General features: G+C 43.0%; 1 protein-coding gene across 1 annotated transcript; it reads left to right on the forward strand.

Moving 5' to 3' along the window:
- The first annotated feature begins 11,420 nt into the window (after nucleotides 1–11,420).
- On the forward strand, nucleotides 11,421–15,231 carry FOXI1 (forkhead box I1). The gene is made up of 2 exons (XM_073358171.1): nucleotides 11,421–12,041; nucleotides 13,172–15,231. Exons 1-2 carry the CDS (start codon nucleotides 11,468–11,470, stop codon nucleotides 13,723–13,725), a joined length of 1,128 nt encoding a protein of 375 aa, XP_073214272.1. The 5' UTR covers nucleotides 11,421–11,467; the 3' UTR covers nucleotides 13,726–15,231.
- The last annotated feature ends 668 nt before the right edge of the window (nucleotides 15,232–15,899 follow it).

Below are 15,899 nucleotides of genomic sequence, written 5' to 3' on the forward strand. Positions count from 1 at the left end.
CACGCCCACGCTAAACCCAACAACAGAAATTATACCAAAGTATTTCAGCCTCTCAAGAGGCTAGACTGTGGTGTCATGGGGCTGAGAAAGTAGGAAGGATCGAGGTCCCTGCAACAGCAGAGAAACGTTTGAGATATACACACAGATGATCTTGGAAAGTGACCATACCCTCTCACTGCAGAGGAAGGCAAAAAAACCACCCAAAGGTCACTGCCAGATGGAGGTGGGGGGAAGTGCCTTCCTGGCCCCCATATATGGCAATCAGACTCTGAGCATGTGAGCAAAAACCAGCAAACCAAGCACCTGAGGGAGACTGCTCAGTGCCACCTCTGAGCACTGGCCCTCCCTGTCCAACATCCCATCTCCAGCTGTAGCCATCCCTGATGCTTCAGAGGAAGCATATAAAAAAAAATCCCTCCAGAATACATGGGGGAGTGGAATAGATTCCTTCCTGCCCTGTGCTGATGGGGAGCTGAAATCCTAAAGCATGAGTTTTAGGAAAATAAGATGTAAACCACATAATCCTCAGGGCTATTGAGCCCTGCCCCACCACCACCTCACGCAACCCTGACATACAGCTGCACTCATAAATCTGCCAGCTCTCTCTCAAAGTTGTTTGCCCCCACAACTCCTATTGGGAGACAGTTCCAGAACTTTACCCCTCTGATCATTAAAGCCCTTCTTCGAATTTCCAGTCTGAATTTCTTCATGGCCAGTTTACATTGGTTTTTTTTGTGCCAGCATTGTTGTCTATCTTAAATAGCTCTTCACCCTCCCTAGTAGTTACCTTCTCCCACTAATGTAGCTACAGAGAGCAATAATATCCCCTCTCAGCCTTCTTTTTGCTAGGCTAAACAAGCCAAGCTCGCCAGTCTGCCAGTAACTTTGGTGACAAAATAAAGCAGCTCTGTATACAGTGTTAGCAGATTTTCCTGCACCCATTGCTAATACAATTCATGAACTGTAATTAAAGCAGGGTATAAGGCTTGAAGTGCCTGCAATATGGTCTAGCAGGGCTCTTGCGTGTTTACTCTGATTGGCCAAGTAATCAGGCTGCATATTAGGTATTATGTAGAGAACAGACCCTCCCCCGCCCCACTAGACTCAACAGAAGGGAATAGTCCTCTGCCTTTCCAGTGTTGTACTTTGAAACACAGAGGCAAGTACATGCCCACAAGTGCCGATACAAGCAGGTTGACAGTGAAGAAGCTGGGCAACCTGCTTTAATCCAGATGTCAGCAATGAGAAAAAACAGTGAGGTGGAGGTTTTGTCACCAATTGCTGCAGCCAGGACCCCTCTTTAGTGCTCGTAGGCATCACTGTTAAAATTGGCTGGTCAGCAGGTTCCAAGCTGAGCTGGCAAGAGCCAATGAGCCCGCCTGGACACTGGGTCTAGTTTTTGAGAAAACAAGGAACGAATAGACAGTTGAATGCTTTTGTGTCGTATTACAAAAGCGCTTGAAATGCTACCAATGGAATCAACACGCTGTACTGGGATTCAAAGGCTGTGCCCCTTTCCCCTACTTGAGTTTGCATTTGCAGGATTTCCTGTGCTGCCTGAATTGGCTCTTGCTGGAGATAAGGGACCAAATCCTGCCATTTGAAATCAGTCAAAGCTGCATGTGTGCCCCCAAAGGTCACGTGTAACCTCATCTCTCCTCTTAGGGGCTGATGAAAAGAACTGCTAGTAGCAGGACAGATTCTCTCCTGTCTGTGCCTCTGACCTTTGTTGCCCTCTTAGTTCAGGTGTGCTGGCCCTTTCCCCTCTCCAACCTTTCTCTGTTAAGCTGCCTTTTCTCTTTCCTGCTGGTTTGCTTATTTAACCCCATGGTCTTTTCCCTGTTTTCTCAGTCCCTCTTTTTTCTTTTTAATTCGTAGTAAATTTATGATAGAAAAAAAGGGCAGAAAACAGGGAAAAGACCCTGGGGGAGGTGGGGTGCAATTTAGGTTGTCAGCTGTTCGAGGCAGGAAGTGTTTCTTTGCTGTGTGTTTGCACCATGCTGAGCACAATGTGGCCCTGATCTCGGTTGTGCCCAGCACTGTGCAAACACAAAGCTCTCCCCTCCCAAATATCCAACCATTTTACTGGACAGGACAAGGGAGGAGATGTGGGGAGGAGGAGCATTATTACTCTTCTTTGACAGATGTGGAACTGAGGCAAAAATGATTGTGAGTTGCCCAAGATCATGCAGGGGGCAGTCTGTAGCAGATCCAGCAATTGAACCCTAAACTCTGAGTCCCAGCTCAAAGCTTCAGCCACAGGAGCTTCTCTTCTTCTATCTGAGAACCTTCCACTCCCCACGCTGTGAATAACTCTGGACAGCACTGAAGAAAGCTCTTGAGCATCCTCAATCATGTGGACAATACAGAGCATACTTGATCTACCTTAATCTGTTTGTGCACGTTTGTTCAACAGCAAAAACTACAGAAGCTGAGTACAGCTTGCTTCCACCTTGCCCCACTGGTAAAATGCCTCAGGGAATGTCTAACAACAGCTGGGTCATGCAACAGCAGGTGGGGGTGAAAGACAGACAAGTCAGCCCCTATCCCTGCCACGCCCTACTGGACCTTGATCCTGCCATGGCTTCCTGTGAGATGGCAAGATTAGGGTGATGGTGGGAAGTCCAAGGGTCCCAGGTGGATATGCATATGCTTATTTGAACAGGACTTTCTTACTCAGATCAACACTAAAGGTTAGTGTACACTTGGGAAAAGCCCCAGTACAGCAAGTGGTGGCTGGTAACTGGGGTAGTGCCTGGAGGTGACCCCTTTGTCACAGGGGGGTCTACATCCACTGCACCAAACAAGGTAAATCTGTGCTTCCAACTATGATAAGCTCAGATAATTACAGTATGCAGATGTCCGGAGGAGGGCTGCTCCCCAGTGGAGACACCAGGTCTTGTGTTGCACTAGCAGGGGGTCAGTGTTGGAGGAGGAACTATTTGCTGGATGCTTAGAAGAAATTCAAAGTGACATTTGACTGTTTGGAATCAGTCTGTCAAAAGGGATGGCAACAGCTTTAAAAAAATAACCTTGACTGTCTTGCTAATTCACCAGTGTTTAAGTACAGACACCTGCATGGAGGCTGCCCCCTCCTCTCCCTGAGAAGACAGGAAGTTAGCTTCAGTGAAGATGGAGGGAGTGTTTCTCCCATTCATTTAAATGAGAGAGGCAGTTGAAGGGGTAGGTAAAATAACGTGGTGGGGCTGGGGAACGAGGCTTTGTTTGAAATTTGATTGTTTATTTACAATGGTCTGAGGTCCAAGATTTGTACGGAAGCCACCCCATCAGCACTCTGGAGAGATGTCCTCACATGCCCTTCCCATTTAGTTGCAGATCTTTTCCCTCCAGGGGCTTGAGGTAGTTTCATGACAGCTAAATCTCTCTCTCTTTATTCCAACTCCAGCCACGCTGGAATCAACAAGGGACAACATTTCTTCCTTAGAAACTGATCCAAAGTTCATTGAACTCAATGGGTGTCTTTCCATTGATTTCAGTGGCCCTTAAGGAAGGAGAACTGAAAACAAACTTCTGAGATTAATGCAAAACAGGACTGGGATATTCAATTTAAAACACAAACATATTCTTCAGGAAATGGGAATGGAGGCATCAGGGCAGCTAATCTATCTCCCTTACAAACACATGACCTTTTCTACTTAGACCAAGTTAATTTCAAGCAAAATATAATTTTCTCCTCCCTAAACTTGTTTGAACAAATCATTCAAGGGCTCCTTTTCAAATTGGATGAAATGGGGTGTGTGGGGGGGAAATCTCTTTCCAACAAACTTCCTTCCCCTTCCCAGAAACCTGTCAGCCTTCATAAAGTAAGCACAAAGCCAGCCGCTGCCACAGGTATTTATTTATTTATTCTTTGCCTTTCAAAACTGAGTTGTCTCTTGAGAGGCCCTGGACTACTTTAGCAAGCATTTCTAAAATGAAAATTGCATAACGTCACCTGACCTGGAAGTCTAACCTTGCCTCCCATCACCCCAGAGCTCTACAGGATAGCAGTGGTACAGTATTTGTTCCTCTATAATAAAAAGAGAGGCTGTTCTGTTCTCTGTTGACTCAGGCTGTTACAATATTGTACTCTGATTTACTAGCGTGACACCGAATGTGCTAAAGATTAACACTTTAAAAGAATAACTGCTCAGCAAACAGAGCTGGAATAAGTCACGGCTTTTATATACTTGATAATTCTGGGCGAAAGCTAGCCTGAATTCTTGACTGGAGCAAATAGAATGGTTTAATCCAGTTGCTCTTTGGACAGAATCATCACTAATGTCCCTTGCAGTTTAATCTTTTTCCAGGAGGCAGCCAGCACTGAGCCACAGTGTGCCATGAATTGTCTTTCACACACAAGGAAGGGGGGTTGTTTGCTACTAAGCTGGGGCTGTACTGTATGTATAGTATCTTTGCAAAAGATTTCCTGAGCTTTAAGGTCAGAATCTAGAGTTAGGTACATGCTGTCACATACATAAAGTTGTGCACACCTCACTTATAAACACAGATATCCAAAATCTACATGCTAATCAGGTATCTCCATATTCGGTACATAGCTGGGTATGTACAATCAAAAGCACCTCATTTGCTTGCATGTTAACATGAACAACATAGGGTGTAGGAGCTTACCAGTTTGGCTGCTGGTAGGTTGTTATTGGGGTTGATGCCCTGTGGTGAAGTGACAGCATGTGGTGGGGAGGGCACAGGGAAGAGAATGGGACAAGGGAATATATGTGTCCATAAGGCCCATAGCCAGCCAAATTAACGAGTATGTGGGAGTGCAAAGTGAGGAGCAGTGCAAGGGAAGGGGCTTTGGGCTCTCCCCTGGCTAGTGGCTATGGAGCTCAAGACAGGGAGGGAGAGCTGACAAGGACCTTCTCTTTCCTCTAGGTTCTGGCTAACGGAGAAGTTTCCCTTCACCTGTGGAGGGGAGAGAAGCAGCAGGCTTCTCCTTTCCCCTCAGGCCCCTGGAAGGAGGGGAGGCAGCAGGACCAGCAAGGGCACATCTTCCTGTAGTAGAAAGAAGGCAGATAAGAGGCTTCCAGCATGAAGAACTGTTCTCGCAGGGCTGCTTTGCCTACTGGTGGGAAGAATGAGAGCCCCCCCAAACTCCCAAGCTTCACCCCCCTATAGATTCTCTCACCTGTTGCATTCTATATCCCCAGGCAGTTAATAGGCAGGAAGGAGGGTAGAGCTGAGCTCCCTCAGGCCCATCAGGACAAAGGTGAGTTAGTCTCTGTGAAACAGTATTAATAGGATGGTCTATCCCAAAGTGGGGGGTTTTACCTTCTCTGGCCGGACAACATTTAGAAAGCAAGGAGGTATCTGTTCTCCCAGTCAAACCATTACCTCTGCTTAAAACCAAAAACAGAAGGGACTATCCCAGGGCCACTGAGGGAATGTGACTCAGTGCTGGATTCGCAAAAAGAAAAGGAGGACTTGTGGCAACTTAGACACTAACAAATTTATTTGAGCTTAAGCTTTCGTGAGCTACAGCTCACTTCATCGGATGCATCATGCTGGATTATAACTCATAAATCTCCTAGCCCATGCTAGTCTGTTTAATTTCTGTGGCCTGTAACTTGTAAATAAGCCTTTAGGGAAGGTTATTCTCAGAATGTCTGGTAGAGCAAGTGACTGTTTATTTCCATAATATTTATAGTTCAGAAGGTAGCAGGTGGTAGAGAAAAGAGATCACTTTTCTGACTGATGGAGTTGCATTTTATATACAATTCAATGATACAATTATGTCCTGATTCTATAAGTCCTTAGGTAGGGGAGTACCTTTATGCACATGACTTCAGTTGCACTAGGCATGTGCAGCAGCACTGGCTGAGCTGAGCTTGTGTAGAATCTTTTATACAAGCTGTAACTTAAAACTCCTTATGGAGTTAAGTAAATACTCCTAGAAATGAACAACAGCTAAGGCCGAGAGAAGTTAAGTGACACAGGCAAGGAAGAAAAGAGGTTGTAGTCTCCAAACACACACACACACAGCTCTACCCAGAATTTTAAAACAAATACTGGACTTATGACCTGGCATCAAGAACAGCTGGAAAAATTTACTAGTTTTTTTGCTAGTTTTAAAGGGCTCAGTCCTACAATGATGCACATTCACAATACTACTCAGGTTGGACTACTTGCCTGAGTAAAGTCTGATTGAAGTGCAATTTACTTCAATACATTTTCAGACATTGCCACTAGAGGGTAATATTTAGCTGCAATATTAGCCACCCCTTGTATTAAAGCAAGCAATTAAAGTTCTACTTTTCTTATGTTCTGTCTGCAGCGCCACAGCATTTGGCAAATAATTTGCTGCTATTTGTTCTAAGTGCATGCAACTATTTTGCGGCATTTTAGAATGAGAGTTCCATTTACGTTTTTGGGGGGTTTTGTTTTATTTTAAATTTACATGCATGGCAAATGCCCTGACAATACAAACCTGTAATTATTACAGTTAGCATAAGAGAGTTGCTTGTGGTGGCAATAAAATTACCACTGGATTTTTCTTCTCTCTCTAAACCTTGCTATATAAAACTAATAAAAAAACATAAGGCAGTTTAAACCACCTTGAAGGATTTCTGGCTAAGAATGAAGATGTGTACAGATTAATTTACTCAGGCAACACAGTTAATATTCACACAAATGCACTGCTCATCTGGGTAGTCTACAAATATTGAGAGTGGCAGGAGTACAAGCATGATCAAATATTCTGAAACAGGCAATCGTTTCCCCTTTTTGGAGGTGACAGTCACATTAAGGCTGTCAAAGTATGGTGGAGTAGAATATTCGATATGCACATAATTCCTTCTAATTAAGAGATCTTAGATTATACCCATCAGAAAGAGGAAAATCCTCATGGGACCTCCTTGTAGAATCTTGTGTACCTGGAAAACGAGTTTTCTCTTCCCCATGGAACTGAGTACAGTTCCATTCCTAAATCCAACTGATCTAATGGGATCAAGAAGCAACCAGCACAAGGCCCTGAGCCGCTGGCTTTGTAGCATTAATAGCACAGACCCAGGGATTATTGCATGCACCATGAATTTCATTTTTCAACACATGCATTTCTGGGAATAATGTTTTCAGGGCTCTTCATCTGTGGTATTTTATTTTACATTCACCAAGTCTTTGATGATTTGCAATGACCTTGAGGTGCAAGTGTTTTCTTTGGTGATCTCTTGCTAGTTTTCCTTTGATGGTCTAATATGTTTCCCTCGTGTAGACACTTGTTGGACGATTAGTGGAATGCTATTCCCAAACAAAGGAAAAAGTGTGCAGCTGTATATCAGGGAGTTGTCTTTAGACGATGACACAGTATGGAGGGATATTATATTCTAGGTAAGCGCCTTCTAGAGTGAAAGGAGTCCCTAAATGCGTCTGGAAAATGCTGGATGGCATGGTACACTGAATTGCAAGTTCTTTTGTTCTTTCTTTTCACACATCTTTCTTCAGTGATCGTATTTTGTAGCCTTTGCAATTTCATTCTTTAACAGAGCACTGAGAGGTGATGATAAACCATGCTTGGGGTTAGCTGCAATATATTTCTTTATGTGGAAACTGAGACAGCCTGAATATGCATTCCTTCAACTTTGGCATATTTCCATCACTATATTTAATCATTTTTAAAAGACGCATTGGCCTAAACTGCTCAATTCCAAGTTGGGTTAACTAAGCTCGTTACATGCAATCACTTAAGCTAATATTGGGATATGAATATTAGCTAAGGGTATGTCTACACAGCAAAAAAAATTACCGATGGCAGTGAGTCTCAGAGCCAGCGTTGACTGACTCATGTTGCAGGGTTTGTGCTGCGGAGCTAACAATAGTAGTGCACATGTTCATGCTTCAAATTGCCTCAGACTGCAGGCACGTTGTCCACCCCAGCAGTGGCTGCATTTCAGTGGTACTGAACGTAGAGCTTCAGGCTGAAATGCCCTGTATATAAGAATCCCAGTTTTAAGGCAGCTTGGGGAAATATGCCATTTCTTAGCACCATCAGGAGTTCAGATAATCAGGGGTGTTGGTTACAGGCCAGCCTAGTCAGCAAAAGGGGGGTGTTGGGAAGCTTTGGCCTGGCAGAGCACTAAAGTTTGGCAGGATGAGAGGAGCGTGGCAGGAGCTGAGCTGCAGTCCTGGGGAATGTAGCTGCTCTACAGGAGCTTAGCTTTAGCCCAGCAGAAGTTAAGAGTGTCATTTAAGATAGCAGAAGAGTGAAGCTTCCAAGCACAACCCCTCCAGAGCACAACCGTTGGTTGGCCAGGACTTTCAGTTAAATAGGGTTTAGACAATCAAGTATATCCTACTAGTAAGAAAACACTAGTTATGCGAAACACGACATGTTAACCTGAGACTCTGCATTAAAGCTTAGCACATTGTGATTTTTAGAATCAACACCAACAATGCTGTAACTCTAAGGCCATGTGTACGTGAGGAGCTCTTGATGGGTGTTGGTATGCTATACCAGCAAAGCACTTCTGGTCTAGCTTATAGCACATACCCACAAATGAAAGAAGCCTTACCAGTAAAAGCACAACTTTGCCAGGATAATTGCATCTATGCTAGAAGCGCTTTGCCGCCACAGCTATTTTAGTCAGAGATCACCTCTCATCACACATGATATAGTTATGCCAGCAGAAGTCTGCTGTATAGGCATTGCCTTAGTGTTACAGGACAGCCAGGAGAGTCTTTCGACTCTCATCAGGCTTTTACTGTATTTGCTTTGGACACTGTGATACTTCACTTGCTTGCTCACACGTCATATCAGGTTAAGCTCACGGGCAAGATCCATTCTCAGCCAGGTGCAGCCCGCTGGGGTTCTGACCGTGCAACAGTGCACTGCCTTGCAACTTCATACAGCTTGGTTCACTGAAAGTTTTACAACCTCCTTGAGTCTCTGGTTGCACAAGTGACTTTTTTCTTTTCTTGCAAAGCCTGGCATCCTTTCAAAGCATGTATATGCCAAAGCCTCATTTCCGTGTATTTTAACTGTTAATAAGCACACAACACTCCAGGGAATAAGCAATTAGAAACTGCTCATCACAGCCCAAAGTGCAGCAGGCTGAACTTTTACTACCTGAAATGAAAAACCCAAAACGTTTCAAGTCCTGCATGCAGGCACAGTAATAAAGAATTAGCAAATTCTTACCATAGGGTAATTAGTTTGTAGGGTCTAACATTTTCCATCTATTTCACACTAGATCTTAAGCATTGATTAGTTTTTAAAGTGGCACTCGTACAAGCAGACCTTTTTCCAGCGTTCATTTGTGTGAGTAAGGATTGTCTGTAGGATAAAATTTGTGGGATTGCAGAAGGACTTCTAATATATATACACATACACATTACTGGTTTCACCAGGAAACTTGCAAGCAATTTTTCTCAGGGTTTTACCAGGGGTATATTAGGATTCACACAAACTGAAGATTTGTTGCTAGTTAACTTTAGGAACATATAATTCATGAGGGTAAGCGTTCACTTTTTCCCCCCTCACTGAAAATGGCTGGCTGTTTGTTTTTAAATTCAGCCTACTCCTCTTGTGTACTGCCAGCCATATAGGAAAGTCTGAGGACTACCTCATATCTGCGGTGAAAGTTTGCCTGTTTTGTGTGGCCTGTCCCATGTTTTTATGACTTTTTATCCCCCTGGCAAGTGTCAATGCAACTGTTCAACTCACAATATGGACTTGTGTGTCAACGCTTGCTCCTATTGGAAATGGCTTAAAAATAAAGGCCAACAGTGTAAGCAAGTAAAATAATAGGCCCATTCAAAAATAAGTGATGCTGCTGGACTGGAAATTTGGTTTGCCCTGCATTATTGTGTATTCCTGTATTCTTCAGCTGGCACTCTGAGCTTCTCTATTCACTGCCATCCAAGCATTTCAAAGCACATTACAAGCATTACACTCGTGAAACTTCCCAACACCCTTATGAGGAAACGGAGGCACAGTAACTTAAGTGACTTGGCCAGAGTCACACAACGTACCTGTGGCAGAGCCAGGAATTAGAAACCAAATGTGAAAAGGCCAGATTTGTCATTAATCACATGAGCACTGTGCCATCTAAAAGTCATCTTAACACAGCATGCTTTAAATATGTTCTTTCATTAATAAGGACTTTCACATGTCTTGGAATCAATCAAGTAATACATGCATTACTCAGGAGGACTATATTTCCAAAGAATGTGGGCAGGTTTCTGCCAGGTATTGATGAATACATTTAGAGATAAGAAAAAAAAATCAAAATCTTATTTATTGCTTAGTCCCTGGAGAGAAAGTACACTTGGGGTTTTAACCCCTAAGCAAACGATTTAACAATCTAACGGCTAGCTGCAAGCTGGCAAAAGAGTTTGGGGGTTGCACCTCTGTTCTTCCTCCTTTGCACATACAAGCTGCCAATTTAGTTTTTTTTTTTTTAAACAATTTCTGATTTTAAGGGACCAGTTCTATTTATAGAGTTCTAAATAAAGCTCTTTAAATGTATGATGTAATGGAAGCTTTGTTGAAAAGTCTCTCTCTCCTTCCTGGAATTTCTGTTAAGGGGGTTCTAAGGGCAGATGATCTCCAGATCGGACAACCCCTGATCCACACAGGGCAGATCCTTGACCCCATGCAGTTCAGCTTGCAGAATCAGGCCAGAGAAGGTAGTGTTATGGAGGAAGCAGCAAATATTACTTCCAACCACTGTTCACCTCAGGGCAGCTATAGCACAAGGTTTGAGTAGTTTTTACTCAAGTGAGTACTCCCACTGAACTGAGTGAGACTACTCACATGAGCAAGCATTTGAAGAATCTGGTAATAGTTTTCTGAGTGCCTGTAAATCTAGAGGGAATTGTGTAGTAGTGTGCAGTTAAAACTTAAAATTACAAAGGCAAAGAAAGAAAAGGAGGACTTGTGGCACCTTAGAGACTAACAAATTTATTTGAGTATAAGCTCACAGACTAACACGGCTGCTACTCTGAAATCTGTCAAAAGGCAAAGACCACCTTGTATGCTGTAGCTAGTGTTTACTGCACAGTGAAAATGCCTTTTGCATTTTAGAGTTGTACTCCCCACTGGACATAATGGTTGCCCTTTAAAAGAGAGACACTACAAGCTAATATTGTATTGTAAAAGGTTAGTAGAAGGTGGGCTCTTACTTTGGGTTATGAGCTTTAACTTCAAAGCACCTTAAACTTTTGTGTGTCAGTCATATTAGTGGAAAATTCCTCCATTCATTTACAAAAATAAACAGGTGTAACTTTCAAATTTGGTTGATGTGACATAAATTACTGGCCTGGATTGCCAACATTCCAAAAAGGATCTCTCTCTAATCTCCAGCCAGTCAGGGCAGACTGGGCGGAGCAAGGAACACAAACCTAAACATTTACAGGTGCATAAGTACTTGAGGAAGGGCACAGGTGATGCACCTGTCTCGGGCAAGGACTAACACAGGTGCCTTGTAACTGGGTAGACTGCTAGTGCTAGATTATGAGCTCATTTGATCTGCAGACACATTCTCCACCACGCTGCAGCCCACAATTTCCAAGTATTGGCCAGGAGCCTCCCGAGATGAACATCTATTATGAAAACTTTTTCCATCCACAAAACGTTCCTAGCCCACAACGACCAACAAACTTTGAATCTGGGGACTACAACACCACTCCCAACCCTTACCTCTGGCTAAATGGACCCTCCATTACCCCACCATCATACCTGCCAGGATCCAACACCAGTCCTTTCATCCCTCAGTCCTATGGGATGCAACGGCAGCTCTTGCCTAACATGCATGGTTTGGGGGGTACTGATTTGGGCTGGCTTCCACTCCCTTCCCAAGAGGAGCTGATGAAGCTGGTGAGACCACCCTACTCCTACTCTGCGCTTATCGCCATGGCCATCCATGGAGCACCGGAGAAGAGGCTAACGCTCAGCCAGATCTACCAGTACGTGGCTGACAACTTCCCCTTCTACAACAAAAGCAAGGCAGGTTGGCAGAACTCCATACGGCACAACTTGTCTCTCAACGATTGCTTTAAGAAAGTGCCCAGAGACGAAGATGACCCAGGTACATTTCTGAAGTATTTTCCCTCTCATGGGTGACCAGACATCCCGAGTTTATAGGGACAGTCCCAATATTTGGGGCTTACTTTTATATAGGCACCTATTACTCCCCCACCCCCTGTCCTGGGTTTTTTTTCCCCACTTGCTATCTGGTCACCCTATCCCTCTCCCTCCCTCCCCCGGCTCCCCACAAGCTTGTATATATTTTGCAAAGAGACACAATAGGCCAGATTCTGGTCTCACCGCAGTGTAAATCCAGAGTAATTCTGCTGACTTTGGCAGAGTTGCTCTGGAATTCACACCCATGTAGCTGAGATCTGACTCTGACCCACAGTGTAGCTAATGAAGCATGCCCGGCACAGAAGCCAATTCTTCTCTGCTGTAGTTTTTCCTGAATATTGATCAGTGTGCTGAGCACACATGGCTTAACAAGCACACAAGCAGCCTAGCTGAGCAAGAGACATTCAAAAGCCATTTGGCACATTGTATGTGAATCAGTAATTAAATGAAAATGCATTGAAACAAAAGGAAATTGTCAAGGAAAATTCATTTGCTTTATGGAGTCAACAACAATTCTCAAAAACGGGGAAGGGTTGTGTTTGCTTTGCTTTGCTTGGTTTAAACAGTCAGCTTTTGGTCTAGAAATAGTATCAGTGCTTGCCTGTCCTCAGACTCTCAGCTGATTTTTTGACAATACTGTTCCTTTATTTATTGTCAGCCAGAAACATCTATTGGGACATATTTGAAGGCAGCTGAATGACTGTGTGTGTCACTGTGAGGCAAACCCTGCTCTGTCTAGCAATCCATGCTATGCCACTGACCCTACGGGGCTGCAAGAATTTGGTCCCTGTGCTGTCAACACAAAGGGTGAAGTCCTGAACTTTTTACTCAAGTAAAATTCCCATCAACTTCATTAAAAGTTTTACCTCGGCAAGAACTGAGGAGGATCTGGCCCAAAGCTTCAGCCTTTGCTGGGCTTGAAGACCAGGGACTTCTTTGCAGGGTATCAAACAATTGCTGTTTTTTATTATTATTTTTGTGAAGCAGAAAGATTGAGATTAAACCCAGGGAATCTGCTCTTTGCTGCCTTTGTCTATGTCTTTATATTTATAATCTGCTGGTCTCTTTTAACAGGAAAAGGGAATTACTGGACTCTGGACCCAAACTGTGAGAAGATGTTTGACAATGGAAATTTTCGTCGGAAGAGGAAAAGGAAGTCTGACATTGGGTCCAGCACAGCATCTCTTGCGTCTGAGAAATCAGAGGACAGTGCCTTAAGTGGCAGTCCCAAGGCTGCCGAACACCAGGATCTCTTGGAAAGCTCCTCACCTGGAACTGACAGTTCACCTGACAAGAGATCTTCTCCGCCATCTTCCAGCAGTCCTTGCCTCAACAACTTCCTCTCCAGTATGGCCGCGTACGTTAATGGCTCTAACTCAGTGAGCCGATCAGTGCCTCTGGGACTCAGCACTGAGCCTACTGACAAAATGGGACAGAATATGGTAGGCTTCAATTCATATGCTACACTTTCTAATATCCCCAGCCATAGTGGGGCAGAGTGGTCCAATTCAATGCCTTCCAGCCATCTTGGCTACAGCAATTCAGTTCTCAATCAATTTAATACCCATTTCTACAGCAGTATCGGTGCAAATAACACCCTTTATCCTAGAGAGGGAACTGAGGTTTAAACAACAAAGGAGGAAAAGATGAATGTGTAAGAGAGGAAACGGTCAGTTAGCCAGTCATCTCTGAGACCTACATTACAACCTGCCTTAGCGGCTAAAAGTGAGAACCCCAAAACTTTTACCTAGGAGACTTCCTCATATCACAGACCACCACACCTTTAGCAGCTCCACTCATGACAGGCCAGGGACTGGAACAGGAAGGTGTTTCAGGTGAGCTCTGTGGGGCTTTGTCACTCACAGCTCTTACCCTGCACTATTCAATCACCATCCTTAAAGAACTGCCAGTTGTCTTAGGCCTGGTCTACAGTAGTAACTTTTACCTGTATAGGAATATCACTTAGGGGTGTGATTTTCTTAGTGACATTTTAATATCTGCAAAAGTCCTAGTGCAGATGCAGTTATATAAACACAAAAGTCCTTTTCTTAGTACAGCTTATTTCATTTGGGGAACTGGTATAAGCTATACCGACGCAAAAGTGCTTTTGCAGGTGTGAGCAAAAGTTTGACAAGACCAATGTTACCTTAGTATTTGTGCTATTCCCTAAGTAAATATATGGAAGTACTATATATGCTGAGATACTTTTTTAAGGACAACCACTATTCCTGTCTTCACCTGTAACTAAAACTATTGGCCAAATTCTGCCATCCTTTCATGCCCCAATGGGGTATACAGCCAGGTATGAAGACAGAATTTGGCCTTTACGTCCATGGGCAGAAAATTCATCCAGAAACAGAGGGGGAAATAACAAAATTTAGGGATGTTTACAGTCAGATTTCATGTTTTCTGTTTTAAATACATGGGTAGGGTCAAATGCTGCTTGTCTTATGGGCTCGCTTGCAACCTAATGTCCATGGGCCTACTTATGTAAGAAAAACAGGATTTGTGTCATGCCATATATTTTGCATATCTGAGTTTTCCGGAGAAGAAAACATGTTTGTTCCAGTGTAACACAAACGCTTCTACTGAACAAACATCTGAACCTTGAGTGCTTTTGTATAGAAAGTCTAACATTTCACTGAGCTTCATTTCAAAGACTGCATCTTCCCCATGAACTGATGGCAGTCATTGGGGGGGAGGCGGGGGGGACGACAACTGTTTACTATACATTTTTGTTTTGTAAAAGTCAAACAAACAATTGTTATGTCCAAGTGTAAATATTATTGAATAATGCTTTTTTCTCCTGATCTCCTAAAATATTCTGTCTACTGTAGTCAAACAGAAAAATCCAAAGATTAAAAAAAAAAAAAAAAAGGTTTTGCACCAAAAGATGTTCATTAAGTTCAACAACTGTATATTGTAATATACAAAACTGAGTATTCTACAACACAGACATCTTCAGCTATTTACAGTTATGCTCTAGCAAACATTTCAAGATGGCTGAGGAGAGATTAATTTTTAAATTAATATATTGTGACAAACACCCTACTGTACCTTGATTTTTTAATATGTTCTTCAGTTGCAGTTTCATTATGGAACAGCCATGGAGGTATTTTCAATAATAAAGCATTTGTATGTAATTAAGTGTGCGTGCAATGTACTTAATGAATTTCAAATGCTAGACTAGTAAAAATCAACAGCCAATAAGGGGAAAGTGAATTATTCTGATACTTTAAAAATTCAGCTTTATGGTATTTTAACTTGCCCAGTTTAGCTTGAGAAACACACAACAGCCCCAGAAGGTCAAACGGTTAAACAATTTTATGTCTAAGCAACCAAAATTTGCATGCCTGAAGTATTATGCAAAGAAAGGCCACACAGAGCCATTACCAAACAAGAATTGCTCTTTTAGCTTCTGAACTGGAGCTAAGAGATGCCAATCATTTCTAATTACATAAATTGCACTTATTTTCCCCACATACTAATTGTCCAAAAAGTTACCCAAATTATTTTTTTAACATTTTTAGTTTTATTTTCTGTGGCATTATTTGCATTTTTGTATGTTTTTTTAATAATAGGTTCAATTTTGCAACCACCATGGTGAGGTTTCACTTGGAATGAGCCACAGTCAAATGCAACATTAAATGCAATGAAATCCAGTGCAAATAATATGTCCCGAAACACAGCTGTGGGCAACATTTCCTACAGAAATCATTGCTCTCAGTTTTGCAGTTTTCTGCAGAGTCATTCAGCACATGTGAAATGTGTTGGTGCGAGCACTGGGTTTCGGGGAGATATT

Source organism: Lepidochelys kempii, chromosome 8 (genome assembly GCF_965140265.1).
Source record: "Lepidochelys kempii isolate rLepKem1 chromosome 8, rLepKem1.hap2, whole genome shotgun sequence".
Taxonomy (NCBI): Eukaryota; Metazoa; Chordata; order Testudines; family Cheloniidae; genus Lepidochelys; species Lepidochelys kempii.